At 42.9% G+C, this 25962-nt stretch overlaps 1 protein-coding gene across 7 annotated transcripts in view; it reads right to left on the bottom strand.

Annotated features, from left to right (window-relative positions):
• Window positions 1-1619: 1619 nt before the first annotated feature.
• The window catches only part of dnajc6 (DnaJ (Hsp40) homolog, subfamily C, member 6), a 40842-nt gene continuing 16499 nt past the window's right edge, over window positions 1620-25962 (bottom strand). For 2 of the 7 annotated variants that reach the window (XM_076724231.1, XM_076724227.1), the window contains 16 exons: window positions 19695-19744; window positions 18333-18481; window positions 16853-16975; window positions 15095-15228; window positions 14610-14804; window positions 14365-14482; window positions 13730-13809; window positions 13360-13553; window positions 11515-11892; window positions 10940-11008; window positions 9543-9644; window positions 9220-9357; window positions 8796-9131; window positions 8329-8477; window positions 7715-7891; window positions 1620-4679 (listed from right to left, as the gene is read on the bottom strand). In XM_076724231.1, coding sequence (XP_076580346.1) covers window positions 4578-4679; window positions 7715-7891; window positions 8329-8477; window positions 8796-9131; window positions 9220-9357; window positions 9543-9644; window positions 10940-11008; window positions 11515-11892; window positions 13360-13553; window positions 13730-13809; window positions 14365-14482; window positions 14610-14804; window positions 15095-15228; window positions 16853-16975; window positions 18333-18481; window positions 19695-19744 — 2494 coding nt within the window. In that variant the 3' untranslated portion in view covers window positions 1620-4577. Of the gene's footprint in view, window positions 4680-7714; window positions 7892-8328; window positions 8478-8795; window positions 9132-9219; window positions 9358-9542; window positions 9645-10864; window positions 11009-11514; window positions 11893-13359; window positions 13554-13729; window positions 13810-14364; window positions 14483-14609; window positions 14805-15094; window positions 15229-16852; window positions 16976-18332; window positions 18482-19694; window positions 19745-25962 lie in introns of all 7 variants that reach the window. The other 5 variants (XM_076724230.1, XM_076724225.1, XM_076724232.1 and 2 more) reach the window with 3 other exon arrangements.

Genomic DNA, 25962 nt, shown 5'->3' with positions numbered 1-25962 from the left:
GAATCTGTCAAGAAGAATGGGAGAAACTTGCAGAAGAAAGGTGCTTTAGGTGTTTTGTTGAAGCACTGCTGACAACAGTTAACTAAATGAAGTGTACTTATGTAAATCTGATATTTCAGTGGTTTTAATTAAACAACAAAACTCCAAATTTTGTGTGTGTGTGTATAGCTTGAGGAAAAAATGAACTGAATCCATTTAAGATGAGTCTGAAACATAAAATATGGAAAAAAAAATGGATCTGAAAACTAACTCCCTGTGCCCTGTTTTTCATAAATGGTATTATCCTCTTAGACATTTTATCTTAAGTGTGGCAGTTAGCAGCAGCTGCACTTTTTAATCTTTTGAGGTAGCAACCATGAACATGTTTATGTACCTGACTACTTTTGACTTGTCCCCAAAGGACATCCATGTCCCCGCTGATGATCAGGCTGCTTATTTCAAACTGTGTGCTTGTTCTTTCTACATTTGTGAAATTTCAGCACCGGAAGCCCAGTCACAGCGTGGGGGGTCTGACAACTTTGTCTTAGGTAAGTCAACAAGAAATGAATGCAATTCTATGTAATGTCACAAGTGATGGTGTGTGTGTGTGTGTGTGTGTGTGTGTGTGTGTGTGTGTGTGTGTGTGTGCCATCTTGATGTCTAGATGAGACTTGTGGTCTAATGGTGTAAAATACCATGAAAAATAAAACATCTTCCTGTGCGTCAGCAGAGCGAGCTAGAGGAGGGAAAAACTGAAGAGTGCAGCGGTAACCTTATTTCACAATGAATCACTGATTGGGGGGGGGGGTTGGGGGGGTTCAATTACCCCAAATTTCCTTCTGGATAGTCAAACACTGACACTGCAGTCCTGCTTTTCCCGGCTCTGAGCCCCAAGGGAAAACTTATCAACCCCATAACTGCTCACATATGAGAGGATGTGTTGATGTAGTGAACAGCAGCATGTAGTTAGAATCTAGTTTCATTACCATCAGTGTTAAAACGCTGCATCTCCCCTGAAACCACCGAAATAACAAAGCAAGACAGCATTGTAGTGTCTGGCTGGGGCCTTTGTCACATTTCAGATGTTTTTAGCACTTCCACCCAAGTGGGATTTCCCTCTCTCAACGTCTCAGATGGTGTCATTTCAATAATGATGAGAGGCTTAAAGAAGCAAAATTATCCAGTGTTTGGGTTTGTCTTTTTCTTCATGCGCCCTCCCTCTTGTGACACTATGAAAGGGGCTTGATGTTAGTAGCTCACCTAAAACATCCATCAGAATAAAGTAAGACTGGCTCCAGCACTAGCAAAATGATGCATCGCTGTGTCAGTAACAATCTAATAATGACACAATATATAAGTCACAGGGCCAGTTTTACACAGGGTCAACTACTTTTACTTTGATACTTTTAATGTTTTTTGGTGATAATACTTCTGTACTTTTTCATATGAAGGGCTTTTACTTGTAATGGTGTAGTTTTTAGATTGTTGTACTGCTACTTTTACTTCAGTAAATGAACTGAGTATCCACTCGTGAGCAGACCGCACACCTCATTTAAGACAATACTGTGGTTGATGTGTTACATGCTGCTGCCCTCTAGTGATCAAAATGAGAAGCACAGAGACACCCAGAGCCTGCTGAATGCTGCCCACCCCTCCTGTTTTCTGTTTACTATTTATTTTTGTGCACTGCACTTGATCATTATGTACATCCTGTAACGGTAAACAGAACTGAAAAGGAGCACATGAACAGAACTTTTACACAATTTAGTAATACTTGAACAGCAGACAGGCAAACACATAACATACAGTAGTCTGTATCCAAATCTGATCACTTCCATACATACCACGACTTCAAACAACACACATCCATTGACTACAATATAGAGGTTAGCTTCGTAACATAGCCGCAAGATTGCAGATAGAGAATTCAGTCGGCGAGGGAGCTAATGAAGATTATTTCACATGTAAGTCCTCAGTGTAAATAGAGAAGCACACACTACACACCTCCTGTGTGTGGTAAGTCACCAAAGAAAGCAGTAGCCTCTAGATCAGAGTTCAGCGTCTTGTTCAGGGATGTGATCCGTTCTGGGTCCCAAACCAGCTGAAGAAACAGCGCTTTATAGTAGGCATACTCTTTTTCCACAGCATCCAGTCTTCAGTGTAGATGACAAAAGTGGGAATACTGGGCAATAATGAAGTCCAACAAAGGGGAAGAAACCATGATGTTAACCAGGATTAAAGACAGCAAAAATCATTTAATCCTTCATCTAAAACTCCAAACCAGAGTGAGAGAGCATGAAAGCAGTAATGATATTAAGAATTCAAGCAGTTCATGAGCATGTGAAACGTGTTGAAATTGACTTTAAACACATCTTTGAACTGATAACGCATCAGAATAAAACAGCTCTTCCTGGTGTGACAGTAGAACTGTCAGAAACACAAAGCTGGAAGATGAGGAGGTTATAGGATCATATTAGTGTCCAGTGAAACATCAAACTCCTTCAGTTTCCGCTTGCTAATAAGTAAATATATATTTTGTTCTTGCATATGTTTGTCTTTGCCTGCAGACTTCATCCCAGGACTATGAAATACTTTTTACACAAGAAGAAAATGTCAATTTCCATCATACAGAGGAACAATCGCATCAGTCAGCATATCAGTGAAATTACATGGAGAGAATTAACATCTGTTCTGGATTCAGACTATTAGAAACACCACCTTCAACATGTACAGCTCCTGAAAAAAGGCTGACTTTGAGCCACGTGTGTGCTATCTCACTCTTGATATGAAGTAGTGTCTTCCAGACAGATAGCTGCATGATCATTATAAATAAAAGCGGTATGACAGAAATGTCTCACAAACGTAAACAAATTCTATGAATAGATTAAAAAAACATGTTGCAATCGCTGCAAATCAGTGTTTCGATAAAAGCAATGACAGCAGATATACAGCAGATTTATGCTGGATCTGAGTGAAATTAGAGATAGGAAGCAGCGAGATGCTGTAAAGCACATTACTTCACTCTTCAGCCTTACACTTCTCACATCATCTTATGAGAAAAAAGGTATCCGCAACCTCAACCCACAACACGTCTATGGGGTCAGTAGAAATGTCAGATGTGCAGCACTGCAGTGTTGAAGCACATGAAGTGCCATTTCAGTGAGTTAGAAACAGATATTGCAGACTGTGAAAGGCTATACACACAAAAACTGTGATGTAGCCTTTCAAATGATTCCCTGGTTGTGCTAGCTCATCAGCCAGTTGATGAGTTAATGGCCCAAAACCCCTGAACACATCATTTACATACACTAGCTGATGACGTGCAGTTTGTTCAAACCAAAATGCACCAGGTCGGACACACGAAACAACACAATGAAGTTAATAAATAAATAACAATGGCTTTCCCTTCAAAGCTGCACCGAGGAAAGTTGTCAGTTTGTGCTTTCACAGAGCTCCCGTGGAAAAAATACACGTTCCTGTACGAGTGAGTACGCACGAGGCCTCAAGGTGCTTCATATATGGAACTGTACATGTGCTGATCCTAAAATACAGTATACAATCACCACTTCCCTGCAATCATGGAAACACACAAGGCTTAATTACACCAGACACACCAATGATAAATGACATGAAGTCAGGAATTTCAATGGTAGCAGCCTTCTAACCTGTGTTCTCACTGCCTTTCTTCAGTTTAGTTTTTCATGTTCAGCTATCCTCAGCAGACTAAATCCTAAGGCTAATGGAGATGAAGCCAACCTGTAATCAGAGTTACTGTCTAAAGCAGTCCTAGCAGTTGGCTTTCATTCTCTTTGCACTTTCATAACACTTTTAGACAGATTGTTACCTCCAAACAGCCTATTTTTGACTAAGAAAAGGTTTGGCTTCGGTTCACTTTCACTTCTATCAGTGAAAAACATCCAGGACTTGATATGACAGAACTCATCGTGAGTCCGCTTTTCACACTACATACATATCAAAATCTACTTCCCCAACAGAGTGTTTGTGGGTAAATAGCATGATCGCTGTTAAATGCTTTTTGTGCCTTACAGACCCTCTGGCGCTCTGAATGCTGTATTTAGAGCAGTCTGTGAAATGCTTTTCAGTTTACTCCCTGATGTGTTTTTCTCTTATCTGTCTTACACGTCCATCGTCTCCGTGCTCTCTTTTGATCTGAATCCTCTGAATCAAGCCTTTCTCTGTTTTTCCAGACATCCCGGTGACGTCTGCTTTGATTGGTGGGTTGCTTCAGGGCTAAGAACACTCGACAAGAAGGACAATGTTGCACCACATACATACAGTAGGTAGGTACATTTGAGCTACGGGGAGTCATTAGTTCAGTTGCTGTTGTTGTTTTCTGGGCACTGGAGTTCTGTAGTCTTTTGCCGTCTTTGCAGATCAACTGGATGTTCTGTGTTGTGTGTGTGCATGTGTGTGTGTGTGTGGTGAGAAGAGAAGTACAGGTCAAAGCACGAGTATGAAGGCAGATGTTGTCGGGTGCAGCTGTAGTATGAAGACCAGAGGTGGTGACAGATTTTTAGAATTCGATGGGAGAATCAGCAGGGACGGCCGCTCCTCGCTCACTTCCTCTCGCTATTTACTCAGTAGAGGGGTTTTTGTCCTTGGCTTTCAAATTCTGACCAGGCGTCATTTAGTTCCATGAAAATCATCTTGGCATATTGTTCATAGGGCTGTCCTGTCGCCTGTGAGGGAAGACAGAACGATGCATAAAGTTTACATTTCAACAGCTGCAATATCAAGAAATATGTGCTTCTGTCCGTTTACTTGGCTGCAGTTAAAAAAAAAAAGGAAAAACAAATCATATACACACACGCATATTATCAATGCATTGAGTCACACACAGGTGAGGAAGCGCTGGAAAAAAAAAGGTAGGCGACGAATGAACTGTGGTCAAAAGCAAACAGCTCAGAGACAACAAGCAGCAGCTCTGAAAATGGATTCCCAAACAAACAAACACACACAAAAAAGGAGTTTGTCAATTACAGACAGACTCTTCAGCTCAGATAAGTGACTCTTATTCACTTGAATCTATTCCTTTATTACTTCTGTATTGTGTTTCTATTTCATGTGTTGCTTTTATTGTGACGCTACTAATAATGATGATGATCTTTATTTCCTCTTAACAATAATCAACATCTATGTGTGTTTAAATATTGGCCTTCTGGAAGTACATGCATGCCTCTGTGTGCATCTACTGCAGTGTATCAGGAGAAGACCGTTTTTATGTCTTATATTTCTATTCATCTACCTTCGGCTGTCCTAAACAAAGGTGTTTCTCTGGGATTATGCAGCCAAGTCACATCTGATATAAAGTTGCCTCTCAGTCTGCCTGTTTTGATGATTGAAAGCTGCCACATTGTAATGTTTAATCAGTGGGTATTGATCTTGTGATTGATCATGCACCCCTGGATTTTGGGCTGTGCCTACACTCTGATAAAAGGGAGGGCGAATAAAGGGGTGAGAAGTCTTGCACTTTCTGATCTCACAACAGATCTCAGAGCCATAACCTGAATCCTCTGACAGTCAGAAGAAAAAGGCTGCCCTGAAGACTGAAACCACAGGTGAGGCCATTTTACAAGCTGCTGTTATGCTCGCCTTTCCCTTGCTTTGCCATTTGTAAGGCCAACCTAGCTTGCTGTGCCTTTGTGAGTCATTCTCTGTTCACTGGATTCTTTTTCACATCTGCGAACAACCTTCCAGACTCCTGGTGATGGTGCTGATGTTCTGCTAGAGGCCGCTGACTCGCTCTGCATGACAGAAACACATCTGCAAAACTGCTCTGGACTCCAACTGTGAACATCCAGAGCCAGATATTTTCGCTCCATGGCTCCCACTGCAAGAATGCCCCTGATCCCACACCTCCTGACACTGATCTTAGTGGCGTCGACCATGGGAGCGCCACAGGGCAGGAAAGCACCAGACGTGGTAGATGATATCAATATTTTTCTGACAATGGCATGGCAGGTAGCCAGCCACATACACCCGAATTCCAGCTGTTATGTCTGTGGCCTAATGCCCTTCACAGCTGGAGAAGGTTTACCTCTAATGGCCTTACCTGCTTCTGACTGTGACACCTGCCACCTGATGCATATTCCCATGTCTCAGTCTTATTCTCACCCTGATTGTGCCCGAATGTCCAAAATGAGACCACTTAACTGTTCTGGAGGACATGCAAACTGCTACAGATGTCTCAAAACCCCCAAACCTGTTCCCATACTGATGATTCCACAGCCGTTCCCTTGGTGTCTGCAGAATGACGGCGACACCCCCGTGGGAGAATCGGACTGCCTTCGTACATTCAAATGGGACCCAGAACAAACCAGTTTTGACTTTAAATCAGTGGATTCTGCACCTCAGCACTGTTTGGAGACAGCAGGCCAGGCTCGCCTCAGTGCTCTTGCTCACCGCACTGCTAGCTGCTCCATCTCCTCTCCTGTAGGAATGTACTGGGTATGTGGGAACCTGGCATACCCATATCTTCCTGTGGACTACAAAGGACGCTGTGGCTTAGCATATGTCGTCCCGGCTATGAGAGTGGCTCACTCCCTGCCTCAGAAACCTCTTCTCAAACGAGCACGGCGTGGAGTTTCAGATGTCTTTGGAACTCATCATCAATCCCCTTTCAAGAATGCACTTGGTCCCCTTCTTCCTTTTTACGGAGTCATGTCGGCGTTAGATCAAATTGCCGATCTGTCTCATGCAATAGAAGTTATAGCTAATGAAACTGGTAAGGCTCTCATGCTGATATCGAGTGAACTCGCCTCTGTTAGACTCCTAGCTTTACAAAACAGAGCAGCTTTGGATTTTCTATTAGCAGCTCAGGGAGGAACTTGTGCTGTTATTGGTTCTGAATGTTGTACCTTTGTGCCTGAATATAATGCAACGATTGGTGATATAGTAAATCACCTTCGAGATACTGCTAACTCTGTACACCAGGACAGCAGTTCTTTATTTGACTGGTTGAGAACTACTTTTGGATCACTGAGTTATCCTGTTATTATGGTGATGATTGGGTTGGTTTTATTCATTGTATTACTAGCTTTGTTAATTTCATGTGTGAAAAAGTTCCTGTTCAACTGTTAACCGGCATTACTGATCCTTCAGGGACACATTTTACACTGTGTCTATGCGTGTCTGTATTTGGCTGTCTTTTCTCAGTTTGATGCTTTTTTTTCTACATGCTGTGCATGCGTTGTCAAATTGGTGAAATTTCTTAATTTGCTTGGGTTGCGTTATTTGCATGTGTTTTCCGTGGCAGCAGTGCATTGAGCTCTCAGGGCCACTGTAGTAATGTCACCATGTTGGCGAACAAATCTTCTTTGAAAATGATATTTTGCAAACAAAGGGAATGTATAGTGTATATAACATATAAAACATTCAATATTTTCCCTCACTAGCACCGCTTTATGGTCATTTTGTGCCAAAGAGAGGGGTTACCACTTCAACACTTCTCTACATGTCGTATTTTAGTATTAAGAGAAGAAGAAAAGAAAAGAACATTTGACCGGATAGAAACTGGATAGAAATTTGAATTATTCTTACTGCTTTTAACACATTTACGGGGACCCCAAACACTGAGGAAATGAAGGCAATACAAACAAAACACAAGCGTTAACAAAAGAGAAGTTGTTCGATGCAGGGACAGACACGCCTTGTTTTCTTGCCCTTCATGCATAAAGACCCTCATTTCCAGTCCTCCAGTCTTTATCTGTCTCACCTTATCTGGGTGGACAACCAGGACTGCTTTGCGGTAGACCTTCTTGACCTGGTCTGGAGTAACCAGGTCAGCCATGCCCACAGGCTTCCAGCGCGTCTCTCCCTCCCACAGCACAGTATGCATGGTGGACAGCAGGGCACGGATGTTACGCTCTTTCCCCTCAATCCAGTCCAGAATCTGGGTCACAAACAGGAGAGCGAGTGAAGTAGAACCATTAGCCAGTGATGACCAGATTTGGAACAATATTATAATTAGCAGAAATGCTTTCAGTGAGTTTGGCTCTGATGAAATGTTTTAAAGGAATAATTAGAGGAACCAAAGTTTGGTCATGGAAGACCTACATTGGTTGCTTCATTAATTCTGGAATAAACAGAGAGGCTTTAACAGCCAAAGGTTTTTGAGTACACTATCCTTCGTCTGGGAATCACTGAACTGTTTCTATTGTGCAGCACTGAATAAACAGAGGACAAAAACCCAATGAAATGATGTCAAACTGTAACTCTACTCAGATGTAGTGATGCAAGAGTCATGGGACTTTGTGCTGTTTCTCACAGAAACTTCAACAGCAACCTACTCTTATTAGTACACAGATGTTACCAGAAAACAGCCCCTGCCTTTAGTTTCTCGGGGTCCATCTCTTTGGCCATCTCCTCCTTCCTCATCTCTGCTATAGTCCTGGGCCCTTTCTTCTCTTTGGCCCCTGCAAAGCCTTGACCAGACAGCAGGTCATCAAAGTTGGCATCCGAGGCCTTGGGCTTAGAAGCTGGCAGAGAGGGACACAAACACAACGAGAGAAAACACTTTTTAAAGCTACTTATCTTCCTGCACTACTGGATGAAATGTGCTGTGAACAACTGACTGAGAGACACATCTGTTCTCCACTGAAGAATGAATGTGTCTACACAAACAAAAACCTGTACGGGAATATAAATATAGTGATTGGCGTGATGATATTGGGAGAATATGAAAAATCCTTGAAATATCCAGGTTTTGTCAAAGAAGAAACAAAATCAACTGAATACTGAAATCTGGCCAACATTTAACAGAGAACACCAAGTCTAATTCCACATCTCTTGCTCACCCATGCTAGCCTGTGCTTTGCCCCCTGCGCTGGGCGAGCCCCCTCCCATTGCAGAGAAACTGACGTTGTAGTTGGGTCGGTTCTGGGGCGATGTGTGAGACATGGGGGTGTGGCTGGGGCTGGGCTTTGGCTGCGAGGCAGGGCCCTGTCCTTGGGGCTGCCATCCTCCACCGCCTCCAGCACCTGGCTGCCATGAGGGGAAGCTGGCTCCTGCGTGGGACTGCCACCCTTCTGCGTGCTGGGGAGATGGAGGAGGTCGCGATGGGGAGCCCATGGGAGGGATGGAAGGTGTAGCTCCGGTAGGTGTGGTGGGTTTGCTGGAGAAGCCAGAACCTGCTGAAGGAAAGGACAGAGATTATGACACAATGTATGGTGGTGAAAATAACAAAGACTCATGTACTTCAGAAGATTTCCAGTGCCTGACCTCCAAGGCTTCCCCCGAGGTTGCCTATGTCAGCAAACGGGTCCAAGGTGTTTGGCTTGGTTTGGTGGGTGGGGGTGCTGTGGAGCGAGCCTGTGGGGCTGGTCGTAGCTGACCGACTGCCCATACCAAAGCCTGCTCCTGGATTAATCAGCAAACAGCAACAACAGGAGAAAACACTTCTAGTTCTTTTGATCTTTAACATCAGATTCCACTGATACACACAAAAAGTTGTACCTGGTTCCCGAATTAAAGTACGAGAGAGACATTCAATGTTGTTTGTCTTTCTGTTAGTGTGTGCGTGTGGTCGGGTTACTGCTCTCTACCTGTGCTCGTGGTAGCAGGTCTGTTCCAGTCCCATCCTCCCATGGCGTTTTGCTGCTGAATGTTGACAGTTGGGGTGGTGGGTGGGACAGGGGAACTCCGGCCTATTCAAGCACATAAAGGTTTGTCAGAGACTGAGCAGTCTGAGCCCACACAGCCAGAGAGAAGAATAGCAGAGTTGAGCTCATGAGAGGCGTTAGAGAGGCTGTTGGATGTCTAAATGGATCTAGCTGTTAGTTCTTGGCACTATATTTACTGCTGATATCTCGTTGCCTAAAAGGTACTAAGGTAAAGGGCACAGGTCATGTACATTTTTTTTTTTTTTACAGATTCAGACCTGTTTTCACAAGCAGTACTGTGAGCTCAGACTGGGTTCAGGCCAGCAACAAGCATAAAATAAATATATATAAAAATAAATGTTACTCTCAATTTAAAAATGAGTAACACTGATTATGCATGCACACACTGCTCTGCAAAGGTATAAAGCAGTGGTGGAGGAAGTATTCAGATCCTTCACTCCTTCACGTAAAAGTACTAATACCACACATTAAAATACTACTGTTAAGTAAAAGTCATGTATTGTGAGTTTTACTTTCGTAAAAGCAAGTTTAATCAGGAAAATGTGCTCAGTGCAGAGAAATGTCCCCTGTGACTGTTAAATATGGATTAATGTAAAAGCAGATAAATGTAGTGGAGTATAAAGTTTAATATTTCCCTCTGAAAAGTAGCGGGGTAGAAGTCAAACGTGGCAAGAAAAGAAAAAGTAAAGTACAAGTAGCTCAAATGTACTGTATTATACTTATGCACAGTATTTGAGTGTATGTACTTCCTTACATCCGACCACTGAGTCTAAAGAAATGTGGAAATGTAAAGCAGCAGTATTTCCCTGCCGTGTTTGAAGTTACAGTACGGGCTGTGGGATGAGCTCAGGCTGAAAATGTTGCTGGAGGTGAAATATCAAACCCATGCAACCCATGTGCAATACTAATCAGAGAGGCTGCAAATACTCATGATACCCACTCAAACCCATTCACCGCCAAAAACATAGGACAGCAATACAAAAACGACTTCTCTTGCAAAGCAGGTGTGTGAGGAAGCAGTACGCAGAGCAAAGCCAAGAAAATGCAGGAACATATGAAAAACATGGTGCAGTTGAGTGAATCTTAGGAAAATAAATAAATGAACAAACTGCATGTTTATGTGCGAAGGCGTGGCAGCAGACTTTCATCCCGTCCAGTATAGCATGCCTTACCCTGATGTGGACTCTTTCAAAGGCTCTATTACATCCAAAATGCTGTGAGAGAGCAGTAGCAGCATGCCTTACCCAAGCTTGTAGGCTGCAGGGTGGGTGATGGAGAGCGAGCAGCATGCAGGAAGGGGTCTGGCTGCCCCACGTTACCTGGTCCAAGGAATGAACCCATCATGTCCTGAGGTTTAGGCATGGGACCCGCCCCAAAGGGATCAAACGCTGAGGGAAACAAACATAGCCACTGTCTCGCTTGTTTCATCCTTATTTCTTTGGGAACACGCTCATTTTTTACCCTTAAGATGACGCAATTTGAAGTGCTGGACTGATCAGACAGAACTGTTAACTCATTACACTCATTACAACTCTACTGGCAGGGTTTGTCTGCATTTAAAAATCATGCACTTACATACTAAATTTGGTGTAAAGTGGCAAATGTAAATTTTCACGTTTCAGGTTTCAGATTTTATAATATACACATGTTTTTACCTTGACATATTTACAGCATGAATTCTTGTTTATGCATTTATGTTTTAAGATGCAGAGATTTAACTGCATATCATCTGATGAAAGTAAGTGGACCTTGAGTTGAGACTGCTTTGTCAGACTACTGTTTGTGAGTTCAAGTATAAGCTTTCATGCTTAATTAACTATATCAGTGTTTCTAAAACTACTGAAACATACATACATTGTGCAACATCACATGTGGATGTTTTGTTTTATCTCACCTGGTGGCGCAGGAGAGGGACATGGCGAGGCAGTGTTTGGGACTACTTTATGTGGTGTGGACTGGGCAGATGACGGCCCACTGGTTGGCTGGGGTGGCGCCCCGAACAAGTCTCCTAAGAGGTCAGTGGTTGTGGCTGCAGTAGACAGGGGCTGAGACGAAGGACGCGGGCAGTTGATCGCCTCCCCATCGAGGCCAAGAAGATCCACTTCCTCGGCGGGTGCATGGGCGGCAGGCATTGGAGCAGGGGGGTCGGGTTTTTGGGGGGCCGCGCTGGCGTTGCTTCGCTGGCTGGAGAGAGAGAGCATCTCATCATCCGAGGGCTCGCTCTCTTCGCAGTGGCCCCGGCCGTCTGGACCTCCATGGGGCCGGCTTGGCTCTGCAGCAGGATGAGACAGAAATAGAAGGAAAGAGGTAGAGAGAGAAAGAGACAGAGGAAAAATGTAGGGAGTTACCAAATGAAACAGCCGCATTCAAAGTGGAGAAAGTAGAGCGTGGAAGAAATAACAAAGCAGGGAATTAATTGGGGCAAAGCAGGCGGAAATACAGAGTAGGTTAAGAGAGAAAGGGACAAGACTGGAGTAGGGAATAATGGGCAACTACGTAGGTCATCTCTGCTACAAGCACCACCTATTCTCCTGATACTGTGTGCTATAATACACTATGCTGCACACTTTGCAGTTTGGTAGCTGCTTTCAGCTCAAGTGATTGGAGGCGATAACTTCTCAAACATCATGATAGATATATTTACAGGAACCCAATCAATAAAATATAGAGTATGCTTTTAAAGAAGGGTTGGGACATACGGTTTGAGTGCAAACCTCACACAGTCTGAAGCAATAGTTCGCTTTGGTAGAGCATTTTTAATTTGGACCACTTGCTTTAGCTGCACTTTGCTTCCTCTAGCTATTATGACTGGGATGCTTTTTTCCCCAGTTCTCCTTATTAACAAAGATTTCATAAAAACATTTCTCTGGATACGGGGGAAAAAATCCACTGGTCTCCAGTAGTCATTTATTCTGGGAGGTGTGTTATGGGAATTACTTGCACAGGCAATTTATTCAGGCCCCCAGATGACTGATATTTATGCCAGAGATACAGTAGATTAAAATCATCCACCAAACTGATATGTCACTGCATAACAAGGATGTGGTTGGCTTAAATTCAATCAGTACAGATCGCAAATGGGAAAAGCCCAGTGATTTTCCAATAACAGAAGATAAAATTGTCAATATGGTTAATGAGTATGATTGAATTAAACCAAATCCTGGTTAACTACTGTCACTGTGCAGCTCTGCAGTCTCCTCTACTGTCTTACCCTCCAGATCCAATCCCTCCATCTCATCTTGCAGGGACAAAAATGAGAGTTAGTCCATTAGTTTGTTCCTGTGTCTGCATGTAAACATATGTGAATGTGTTTTTGCATGGCAGCACTTGTGTACCATCTGCAGTGGTGGAAAGTAACACCACCGCAGATGGTACCCAACCGTATACAGTAGTACTTCAAATTAGCAGCCAACTTATGACACTAAAGTACCACTAACATATTAATTCATCAATAATGATCCAATGATATAATAGTGAGGGGGACTTTTCTGCATTATGTGTACTTCTACTATGACACTCTGAACACTTTGTTTTACGTCTAATAGAGTGTGTTTTAACTTGTTTGTGGATATGTACTTGTTTCCAAAAAAAGACTTTCAGAATAATGACTGTTTGTATATAATGACTATAATGACTTGGGTATACATTTACTTTAGGTTTATGATTGTTTCTAAGACAGGCTAAATAGTGAGCTGTTAAAGAATTTGGTAAGAGCTAACTGTTCCCGTCCCCACAGTACCAGCTATGGCCAGTGCGTCCTGATGCTCCTGGTGGCAGGAGAAGAGCACGTTGGGGCTGAGGTCTTTACAGGGGAACTGCTCCCACGGCGGCGTCAGGTCTTTTTGCTTGTCCACACCCTCCACCTCCACATCCAGTATCACATGGAAAAGCTGGGGATACTTCTCAGGAGAGTCACATGCATCCAGCTCTGGTCTGAGAGGAAAGATTATGTTTACGAGAGGGAAAATATGTGTGTTACAGTGATAGGCAGAGAGAAGGGAAGTAGACTTGAATTGACAGGACTGTTTTTAAAACATGTCTCTAAAAATCATGATTTCAGTTTTTCTGCTGCACTCACACAAGCTGCTAAATAGAAGAAATGTCCTTACTTGTTAAACTTTAGCATGGTGGTACCAGGAGCAATGAAGCCAGTGTGGAACTGGATTTGGAAGATCTGGGTGTTGGACACCTAACAACAGTAAAACATGTAAGTTTGGATGATGTGATATTTCAGTGTATCATGCTCAAGTGCATCAATAGTCAAATAGTAGTAGTGTCTTATTGCATGACTGTAAGCACAATGATCTGAAGAGTCTGAGTGGTATCAAAAGGCACATCAGCAAGCAGTCAGTCACACTGTAACCCATTTACCTGAATGGATTTATGGTTGAAAAAGAAGGTGAACTGTCAAGTTATTATCTAAGCTATCTGTTGTGAAGGTCAGTTAGATTTTAGCAGCTTCTGCTTTGACTTACTGTAAAAAGTATTAAAAACCTGCCTGCAACATGTCACTTCTTGCTTCTTCTTTGCTCCTCACATTTTCTGGGTTTCTGCTTGGAATCAAAATAGGCTACAACCACACCCTGACACACCCTGAGATAGTTCAGTATGATCTAGTGCCAAGATTTTTCCAACTTTGCTGTTTTTGTCGAGATTGATTAGGATGTTGACTTTACCAGCACACATGCATGGTTTGTAGTTTGGTCCCTCAACAGTTGCATACAGCAGATCAAATGAAGTTTACCTTGGCCTGCAGACGCCCTCCAATGGTCGACCTCATGTGATAGACTGAAACAACGACATCTCCTTGCACACTCACACCCAGAGGGAAACCTACTTTACCCTCCTGGAGCCTGTGCTCTCTGGACACAGCAGGGAGAAACATGAACGTTATTACAACAATGTCACATAATCAGTGAATGTGGTCGACATGAAAACAGCAACTGTTAATCTCACTGTGTCTGAGTGATTTAAATGTCCCCATCCTACCTCATCCTCTCGTACTCCTGCGCAGTGGTGAAGATCTTCGTCTCTCCGATGAGGACGTCGCAGAAGGGCCGACAGCCGCTACGCTGCTTGTTGAAGCAGGGGACCGGACTCATGGTGAGGGCCTTGATCACCAAGGGCTTGGAGTGGGGTAGACTGGGCTTCTCTGATACCATGCTACACACATAGCCTATGTACCTGCATTTATAAAGGAAAGGATCCTTTTTTATCCTAAAGTGAGAAATGATGTATATATACAGCAGCTGCATCTACAAGCAGAAGCTCAGCAGAGTTAGAGGAAGACGATCACATACTTTGAACAATGTCCACAATTATTCTATTGCTGCCATTCCCATAAACTCTCAGTCAACTGGGACTGAACTCTGAAATTGAAGTTTTCTGTCCTGTCTTTCTGTCTCACTTCCCGTCTTCTCTTTCTCACTCTCTGTCACACACACACATGCACGCACATGTTCAGGGATGCAAACCTGCGGTGTGAGGGCCAGAGGCCAGAACCTGGTCTCTTGGCGCTGAGCAGCTGCATGGCAGGAATCGGGTTGTTGAAGAGGTGGCAGAAGCAGAACATGGCACAAACCAAAACACCCGACGGAGCGCGACCATCCTGAAACACGCACAGCAAAGGAGACACTGAGACAATTTATGACAGGCTGAGCTGTTTTATGTTTTAAAGCTACACCAATGTACTTTTTGGTCTTGTCTGCCATCCATGTTAACTCCTGCACTGCTTTCACTGACAGCTCAGCCTGACAGCCATGACAGTATCAAACATGAACATGTGTAGATGAGTGACTCAAACTGTCTGAAAGCTTGCTGTAGATCCACACTATAACTCAGCTCCAAGGTGAACTGTTAAAGTAGCCAAAAGCTCCCTCACTTACTACAAGTCAAGATGTGTAAATGCATGTAAAAACTTCTCCATTCAATTCAAGTACACACACAAACACACCCGCTCACAGACACATAGCACACGGCCGATAGCGTTAATATGACAGCAGGGCTGATGTTAGTGTAAATAGAGATCATACAGTATAACCAGATTGGGCTAGCTCGCCTACTTGTAAACAAGGAAAAGCAGTCAGTGATTTGGGTTCTCAGCCAAATTATGTGACTGTTCTTGTGATCTGAAGCAGAGAAAACAGTTTTTAGAAGGGAACTGTTTGGTGGAGGTTATGCAAGATGGAGCAATTTGCCAAGCCACAGCCAAACCGCAGTAACTTGGCAATAACATGCTCTGCCACATGCCAGTGTACAGAACCGCTTCCACTGAATTAGAACAGGCCGAAAGGCCTAGTTTTAGTGAATTCTTCGGGGGCGACTCTATTCCAAAACATATGTAGTGCAAAGTATTTTGTGTTATATTTGTGCTTGAAATATTGCTGACATTATCAAAGCCTTAGTGTGTCATCATATGTCTACTAAAAGTGCAAATGGTTGCCCAGGAAACTTTCTTGAGTTTTCCAAACCGATCTCTGTCAAGCAAAATGCATGTAAGACTTGATATCTATCCCTGTCACTGTAAAATCTCTTCTACCAAACACTTAGAGAATACATCAGAGAGTAGCCACCTATCCTCTCTAATTCTCTGACCAACACACTGAAACATGACTCACATCCACACTTGCACTCAATTTGAACCTCCAAGGCTAACACACTGGAATAAAAAGCTCCTCTCTTCCACTTTGTCAAGGACTAAATTCTCTTTTCAATACAAAGACCAACTACAAAGCAAAAGCAGAGGTAGAGAAAGTGTCAGCGCTGATAGGAACTAAACAGACATGATGAGAGCAGTTTGACAAGCTCCAAGCCGTGCTTCACTGTAAAAACAAGGCAGACCAACATTGCCACATCCAAGGCTGGCAACAGGGAGAGGAGGGAGAGCAGAGAAGTGGGGAGAGGCTAAACGTGGAGTCCCTCTCACTGAAGGTGTCCCCTATGTCGTAGGAGACACCGAGGGACTTTGAGTGTGTTTCAATTTGTCTTTAGCATATTAGGAGTGCGGTGCAGAGACTTAAAACTGGGTAACATGACAATTAAAACACAACTCCAAAAACTTGATGTGATGTTGGACAGCCAAAGCACCACCGTGAGACATGGAGGATTCAGTTGGATGCAGTCTGCAACCTCACCATGAGATGCCACTAAACCCCACACACCGGACCTTTACATCAACTATCACTGCACAGGGATGAATATGATGAAGGTACTGGATGTGAGTGTCTTCTTACCGAGCAGGTGATGACACACACATTCTTGGGATTCTGTTTTAGCCAGTTGTGCATGTTCTTACACACAGCAAACAAGTTGTGAAGGCTGGGAGCCTGGCGAGAAGGCCAATTACACTCTGAAACCTGGAAAGGAGTTGGCACAAGAAACAAGAGAGGGAGGAAATCAGGGAGCGGCACGGAAACAGATAAAGAGGAATGGTAGAGAAGAGGCAGCTTGCAAATGAAAAAGAGCGAAGGCAGAGAGACAGAGGAGCGAGGAGAGAGGTTGAGAAACAGAAAGGTTTTGAAAAACAAAAAACAGACATAAGAGCAGGAGGGGAGAGGAGAGGTGGAGGTTAGCAACAGCACTGCAACAGCAGAGCAACACAACACACCAGTTGCCACGATGAGTCATCTGCTAGAGATACAACGACTTCCACAAGCAGACAGGGGGCCATCTTGGCCAAGTTAACTCCACAGCTTGACTCCTCAGCTTTCCTGGATGTTTCTGTCTTAAGGTGGCAGCCTTTTATCTATCGATCCCACGTGTGCCTTCACTTGAACACGAATCCAAATTCTGCTCTATGAATGGTTTGAATTCAGATGGGACAACCGGATGAGATTACATGTTATATTTAAAGACATCTCCGGTCACAAGCGGTTATGGCTGTAGTGAAGGATGTATAACGTACACTGTTGTTGAATCACTGCTGTTACATCATCAACATTCATTCAACTTCATCTGTACCGTCAGGAGTTCAGATGGTGTCTGTCTCAATGAAGCCTCCTTTTTGATGCCAATCGAAAAGGAGGTTGGGGTGGGAAGACGTTGTAAACACAACACAGCATGACAAGATATATTATTAGCTTTTGTATTGATATTAACATTAGTATCAATTTGGAGCTGCAAACACAAAATTGACCAAATATTAATTATAAAGTTGATCGGGCAAGCGTGTTTTTAACTCATCTTATTGGTCCACACCTGCTCCTGAGGGAAACATCTGGCTCTTTGGCAGCTACATGCTTCACTATGTTCACCAACTTTGTCTGTCTCAAGTAGCGTACAGCGGCTTTACCCCAACATTATCTGAGCCGCTGAAAATAGCTGCCACTGGAAGCAACACTGGTGAAAGTGATGTGTGAACCAAAACTGAAGCTGCAGGTCATAAGACCGAAACAATAAAAAAGACGCTGCGGGGAACTGCAGAGTCTGGTCAGGAGACACATGACTTACTGCAGCTTTAATGACAGAGGCCCAACTGGGGAAATCAAATTAGAGGCTCCACTCGGTGTGTTTCCACAGTTCAGGAGCACATGTGGCGATAGACCCCACTTAAAATGCTGTCAGATGAGGATCAAATGTATGAAGCGAACTGTACATAAGTCCTCACATCTCACTTTAGTGTTGTAATAATGCAGCAACCACTAACAGCTAGGTTCAAACGAATACTCCTGCGACAGCTTCACCTGTAGCTTCATGAGGCAGAGCCACACTCACCCTGCTGGAGAATTTGGCGCCGCGGTAGTTGCGCTGTGATAGATTGAAGACAGTGTAGTGGTCGGCATGGCGACTGTCGAGGAAGGAGCGGATGTCCTCTACGTGGTTCTGGTAGCCAATCTGCACTGACTCTGCTGGGTAGGTCATCACTGGAAAATAAATCCATTATTCAGCTGCTGGGTGAGACGTGTTCAGGTTGAATTGGTCGATGTTCGTGTGCACAGTGTGTTTAATAGGTTCACGCTCCGACTGTGTCCTTTACCTTCAGCCCTCTCTGCTTTTATTCAGCCGTAAGTGAACTGAAATCTGGTGAGCAGTTCCACATGTAGGGCCCTCAGGGGGCAAATGTCCAGCTGATGTGTTCTCTGAAGGACACACTGCTGAGACCTGAGGGTGCAGGTGTCTATTCATCTGTATGCGTTTGTGTTATGTGTATAATAATACAAGTATAAGCCCTACTCACATCAGACGGTCACCAGGGGGCCTCATGTGATTGAGGCACATTCGCACAGCAAATTTGTATTTTCCTCGAATGTACTGACATCATCCCACAGATATGATGTCAAGGTGCAATCTGCTTACAATGAGCCTCCAGAATTTGCACCGTCAAAACGTTCATTTATACTTGCCAATGCAGTCTCTGTAATTCTCAATCAGGACAGAAGCAGCAAAAGGCATGAACAGAACAAAAAAAACCTCAAGAAATTCTTTTTAAATACAATTACAAATTGCCAAGATGCCAATTCGCACTAATATTATCACATGATAATACAGACATGCTCTGTGTTTGGTGATACGCACTAGGTTAGATCACAGACGACCTCCACAATTATTGCAAATCACTAGAGGTCCACAGGTAACACCAGTCCCATGCAGTCCTTTTAGGAGCACACATGAACTTCCATTACGGCGGCATAACGCACTCTAACCTTCACATCTGTAGAGTTTTGTAAGAAAACCACTTCCCTCACCAGCTTCTTCCCCTGAGCGCTGGGACATGAACACATTACTGCCAGCTCTGTATTCTCATGCACCAATCAGGATTTAGCAACGCTCACATTTTCATCTATTGGTGGTTTTTGGGTTGTTTGGACACTGTCAATCAAATCTGATCAGAAAGCTGATTAGTGAGTGTTAAATGCTAAATACATAATAACTTAATGCATTAGATTGTTGTCTTTTTAGCCATGGGTGAGTTTTTAATGTCATACAGAATCACTCAAGACTTGAAGCTTTTTAATTGTGGGTTTTGGACACTGTGCACCAGACAGATGTTTGTCTAATTAATTTTTTATTTTTCCATCTAGAAACACAATTCACACATGCACACAAAGTCCATTCACTCCAGCCTAGTGTGTTTACCTATGATCCGTGATGTGATGTAGGCAATGTCCAGCTCTCCTTTAGTGTACCTGTAACACAGAAAGTAACCTTTGAAGATTATTTCAAACATTTTTTCAATGAAATTCTCATGACACATAGAAAGAGAGAGCAAGAAGAAGAAAAAAAGATTAGAAGCAAAAGCTCTGATGACCTTCAGCTATATTAGCAACACAAATAATGTGTGAGTCTACCGAAAGCCAAAAAGATTTGCTCAGAATTTTTGAAATCTGTTGTATTATAGGTATACTTCTTAGTTATTCATCCATTTATATCATGTTTGCATTATGAGGAGCACAACAGGACTACAACCTGCAGTTTATTGTACAACCCTGTGTTACAGAATGATAAATAAACAGACCTTGTACCTCGAATACTATTAGATACGGCAGGCGCAAGTGTCGATGATTTTCAGACAGGCATTTAGTCAGCAGAGGGAAAAGATTCCCCACTCCTGAAAAATATCCAATCATTAAAAAGAGATCGATACACGACTGTCCAGCATCCAAAAAGCTGATCAACCTCTCTGCCTCTCGCTGTCAAATGCATTAGGCTGCATGTCATGCATATCCAAGTCATTAGACTTTATAGGCTTCGGAGCAGAGGCTTCCATGTGTCTGGCTGTGGGGAAGTTGTCTTTCTCGGGCTCACCGCTCTCGGTTGAACTGCTCCAGATCAAAGGAATACCATATGTGAATTCTTCAATTGAGCATCGTTGCCTTTCATTGCCAAATTTAGCTATTCCATATGGAGATTTACTTCCACTCAGCAGCTGCAGTGCACACACACATACAGTAAATCCACTACTGCTGCACCATGGAAGTGCTGGAAAACGGGGTGTTAATGAATAGGGCTGTGGCGAATAGTTGGAAGCTGCGTAGCCTCATTCATAACATTGACATTTGAATTCTAGATCAATACTCGAATGGTGCACAGCTTTTGTTCTCCATGTCTATTCATTCTCTTTAAAGCTGACATTTCTGCAGAGTTGCAGATAAAGATTAGGCTACAGCAATATTATCAGTAAATAAAAACTCATTCAATCCAATTAATCACTTTCGTCAAATTGCAGATTTTGTTCATTTTGGAGCTTGGATAGAAGCACGTCCATATGACAGTGACATCACATACTGGTCCTTGTCTCGTGCCTATAACATCTCAGTACACACAGCTCATCATTGCATCTACCAATGCAAGTTAATACTCTACCACACAAAGCAAAAGCCAAACATCAACCACATCCAGAAAGGCTGCCGACTCATCTGAGATGGACTGACATTTCAAATTGCTTTGGACATCATGGATATCATGTCCTCCAGGCTATAGTGGAAAAGATCCATCCAGATTGTTTCCAGAACAAAGGTCAAAAGGCAGTGTTGGTATGGGGGTGTGTCAGTGCCCATGGCACCGGTGCACATCTGTGAAGACACCATGCATGCTGAACGGTACATATGGCTTTTGGAGCAACATATGCTGCCAAGTAGACAACGTCTTTCTCAGGGACATCCTTGATTGTGTCAGCAAGACAATGCACATATTACAACAGCATGGCTACGAAGTAAAAGAGTCTGGGTGCTAAACCGACCTCCCTGCAGTCCAGATCTGTCTGTCAGTGAAAACATGTGGGATATTATGAAGAGCAAAATATGATGGCAGAGACTCCGAACTGCAGCAAGTAGCATATCAAGAAAGAACGGCACAGAAGTTCACTTTCAACAGTTAGTGTCCTTGGTTCCCAAACACTTGCTAAAAGCTGATGGAACACAGTGATGAACATAACCCTGTCCCACATTTTTTGGATTCAGAATAATGTGTATATTCACAAAAAACATTTCTTGTCTTGTCTGGCAACCTTTTTGCATCTTGGATTAGAAAATATGATTTGATCACCCAAAAGTAAGAGCTGATGTGAAGAGTTACTTCCCAAAAAAAATGCTTTTACCGAACAGCAAGCAAGAGACAGCTCAACTACCCACTGCACTGTGGGTAACACAGTAGTAGGCTAATGTGTATCAGACTGACTTGAGTTGTTGCCTACTGTGAAAATCCCCCAAGCAGGGCTGATCTGGGGCAGTCATCTCTGTGTGGTCATGGAGGAGTGCCATATGGCCCTGATGCAATCCTAGACCTGGTTATGTAATGTAGTGCTACTCAACTGGTCTGCTCTGAAGTGAGAGCAGGCGAAGTGCGTCTTGGGATTTTCTCTCGTGTTCTAGATAAATGCATTTTTTTTTAGATACTTTTTAATTGTTGAAAAAGCAGACTCGGTAAAATAAAAGACAAACAACCTGAGTTAAATCCATCTTAGAGAGAGGGGGGAGGAGACTGTTGTTGTGTCTTTAAGCCTGGATAATGAAGTAATTGGACCACAGTTCAGGTTTCTATTTTCATGCAGTTGTGTGTGTTTATCCCTGAGTCTAAATGCAGAATGCAGGTTCCACAGTGACGTGAAAAGTGAGTATCTGGACTGTATACTGCCATTAGGCCAGGATACAGATTACTTTTTTTTATGCTTAATGTGAGGTTGTGAGAGCACAAGTTGTTTATTAACTTTCAAAAGAAGAGGAATGCTTTAAGAATGCATGAATTTCTACCATTCGAGCGATTAGTTGTCTGCAGGATACTGTCAATGTAGTGAGTAAATCTGTGGTTTCACCTGCATCCTCCCTCAAATAGCTAGTTGGCTAATAGAGGAGAGAAGTAGGTCAGGTGTAAGGTTTAAATGGTCATGGCCAATAGCCATGCAGTATGCAAATAAGCCATCTTCCTGACCTCTTGAGGTTAGAACTGCAGCCAATTAAAATGTACAGCAAGGTGTGCTACAGAGAATGAATGAGGGGAAGGACACCGCTGAAAAAGACCCTGCCACTGGGGAATTTTCTTCCTTTTTATGGAAATTGCTCAGTAAATGTTGTCCACCTCCAATATGATGGATGACATGCAGAATAATGAGTAGAATTTAACACTAGACTGGTTTTCTATTGGCTGTGTACTTGGATTTCAATGGATAAACTCTCAGAATTAAGATTATAAACAGCAAAATAATATTCATCCTCCCATTTTTACCATATGTAGCTTTCTAGCCAGCTCACAATCAAATGCTTTGCAGGTCACATTTTGTGGCATAATCAAACATTTTCCCTCACTGACGTTTGAAGAGTTCTACATATTTCTTGTCTGGCTCCACAAAAACTGACAGAAAGCGAAAAAGTACGAAGTTTTGGATAAAAAGCATCTAGTTTTAAATACTATATGACTCAGTATCAAGTGACCTGTGTTTGTATAACATGTGTTTATACAGTTGGATATTCTGACACCAGCAGTTGGTTTCATTAGAACACGTAGCGACCTCTGCCAGCACAGACCTATTTCAGCACTGAAAACACTGACACGCACCTTTCATTTACAAGCCCAGTTCCAAAAGAGTTGGGATGCTGTGTAAAACATAAACAATACAGAACGCTGAATTTGCTAATCCATTCTGACAACTGAAAACGGTACAAAAACAACATATTTAATGTTTGACCATTTCAAACAAGTTTGGAGAGGAGCAGCTAAAGACTGGGAAAGTAGTGGAATGCTCCAAAAACACCTGTTTGGAACATTCCACAGGTAATCAGGTTCAGTGGTAACAGGTGATAGTGTCATGATTGGGTATGAAAGGGGCATCCTGGAAAGGCTCAGTCGATCACAAGCGAGGATGCAGAGAGGTTCACCACTTCATGAACACATGATTATATAAAGGAGATTACTACACAGGCTCAGGAAGACTTTGCAAAACATCTTGTTCTAATTGAATCGCTATAATTTAATTTGTTGTCCACTTCTGTTTTCACAGTTTCATAATTGCTTTCAGTAAAAACCTCAAAGTTCAACTACTGTCTTCAACCTTTACTGGAAGTGTGTTTAGCTCACTGCATAGCTGTGCGCTGACACACATAGTGAGGACAGAAGAGCGACGACAAACACACACACAGATACCCACAAGCACCAGCACCGACAGTGCCTGTTGTTTATGTTTCCTACTGGAGAGTAAACATCTGGAGCACAAATTTTAGGGCAGATTATATGAGTGGAGAGGTGCTCTGACGGAGTCTCCAGCGACTATATAGTCTCACACAGACAGACACACACATACATCCAAACAAACACAGTGTAAGTGGGTTAGATCCCAATGGATATTAGATTTGGCTTTTCTACATTCCCTCCATGCTCCTCTCCAAAATTCTCTTTCTGACAGCCCTTTTGTCTTTTTGAACACATTCTTATAGCATCTGCGTCATAATGGATATCAAGCAGAATAAGTGCTAACAGAAAGGCACTGGATATATAATGTTTGCACTGCAGCCCGCTGACTCCAGGGCCTGATTTAACGTGTTTGTTTCCAGCAGGAGATGCCTTCGTGTTATGATTTCTATAATTTAGCCACTGGAAAAAGACAGGAAAACAGTTACAGAGACATAATGCCAACGAGACATGAGAGACAAAAACGAATAGAAGAGAGAGAGAGGGTGGATGAAAACCAGTCAAAGTGAGCAGAAAAGACAGATGAATGTGTGTCTGGAGGGGGATGGTGGGGTGAGGGTGTGGGTGTGGGGGAGGGCGGGGGCAGTCTGGGTGCAGACCAAGGACACTGTGCCTTTCACAAACCCAGATCAGGCAGCCAGACTCCACCGCCGTTGTGTCTCTCACAGATAGAGGAGCACGGGGTTGATGCTCGTTGCCAGATAGGTTTCCCTGCAAGATTCCTCTTCAGTCAGGTAAACAAACAAGCAGGCTGCTTTCAATAATTCAGCAACAGCCTTTTGCCTTGAATATAGATTAGACAGGAGCAGCAGAGAGCAGCCAATCAAGTCCAGTTTGATGTGTTAAAAGAGGGCCGGGTACTCACAGGAGGTTCTGCCTTATATTAAGCTTGTTCAGAGGAATTTCTACTGAAGTGTTCCAGCAGTCAATGAACTGAGGAGGAAGAGGTCACACATGGTCAGCCTTTGGCAGAAATTTCTACTTTTTCTCCTACAAAAAAAAATTCAGGCTGCAACAAAAAAAAATCCCCTTCTATAAAAGCAGAAGTCAATGGGGTGAACAAAAATGGCAAAAGATTCAGTTCAACTAAAATAAAAATCAGGCCACCTGTTCAGAAAGGCTTCGGAGTTATTATGCTCTTATTTGGTTACGTCTAATTTAAACCTGCAAACCTTGAGTTGTGTTTTTTGGCCACTTTGGGGAAGCGCAAAAAGCTATCAGCACGAATGGTGTAGTTGCAAACTTTGTTGTTTGCTGTTTGGTGCTGAGCAGAGTGAGTGCAGCTGGAAGCAGGGTTGATGAGAGCAGTGAGACTGGATCAAAACAGTAAAGTCACTCACTGTAAAACCGAAACTTGGAGCCGAGGGAGAGAGTCAGATGATAATGTTCTGTGGCTTTCAGCAACCTCTTTCACATTTGATCCATTGTATCAAAAATATTGATGACTGACTCAAGTACAAAATATATGTATTTGCAATGTTGTTTTTGTCTTGCCTAGTTTTTACGCCGGTTTAAAAAGGTTAGGGTTAGAGGTCGAGGTTAGGGTTAGAGGTCAGGGTCAGAAGGTTGGGGTTAGTATATGAGGATATGAGTGTCACAACTATGCAGTCCAAGCTTCAGACTATTTTGTCAGTTCTAGCTAAAAATAAAATAAAAAAAAATCTTATTAAGAAAAATCAAGAGCAGTTACCTTGAAAAGGGTTTAATGGCCTAAAGCAAATGGTGCTTGGTAAGATTATCTATCTTGCATAAGAAAAATATGATTTAATGGTCCTAAAATAAGTCATTATGACTTCCATGAATTGCCTTTTTTCAGGGTGAAATAGAGCAGCCGACCTCTCAGGGATACATCGTTAGATCCTGCAGCTCTTTATTATTTCTCTCTAATTAACTGTTGGCTTCGTCTCCAAGATTCACCCTCATGGGGTAACACGGGGAAAACACCGATGATGATCAATGGGCAACAGGATGCAGAAAAACATCGTGTAAAGTTCCCCATCATGCTTGAAACAGCTCTGTATATCTACTATACTAGACAGTCAGTTGTATAGCTCAGTTCACAAGGTCTTTATTTATTCATGAGGGCAATAAACCATAAAGTACACTCTCAACCTTGGGAAATCACTCGTGTTGTCACAGCCATCTATTCTGTTCTCCTATTTCTAAATGAATCTATTCAATGCTACACATCCAACAGCAGAATGAGCTTGTCAGTGTGGCAGAC

Source organism: Chaetodon auriga, chromosome 3 (assembly GCF_051107435.1).
Source record: "Chaetodon auriga isolate fChaAug3 chromosome 3, fChaAug3.hap1, whole genome shotgun sequence".
Lineage (NCBI taxonomy): Eukaryota > Metazoa > Chordata > Actinopteri > Chaetodontiformes > Chaetodontidae > Chaetodon > Chaetodon auriga.
Note: the sequence above shows the minus strand (reverse complement) of the source record. Positions and strands in the feature narration are given on the sequence as shown.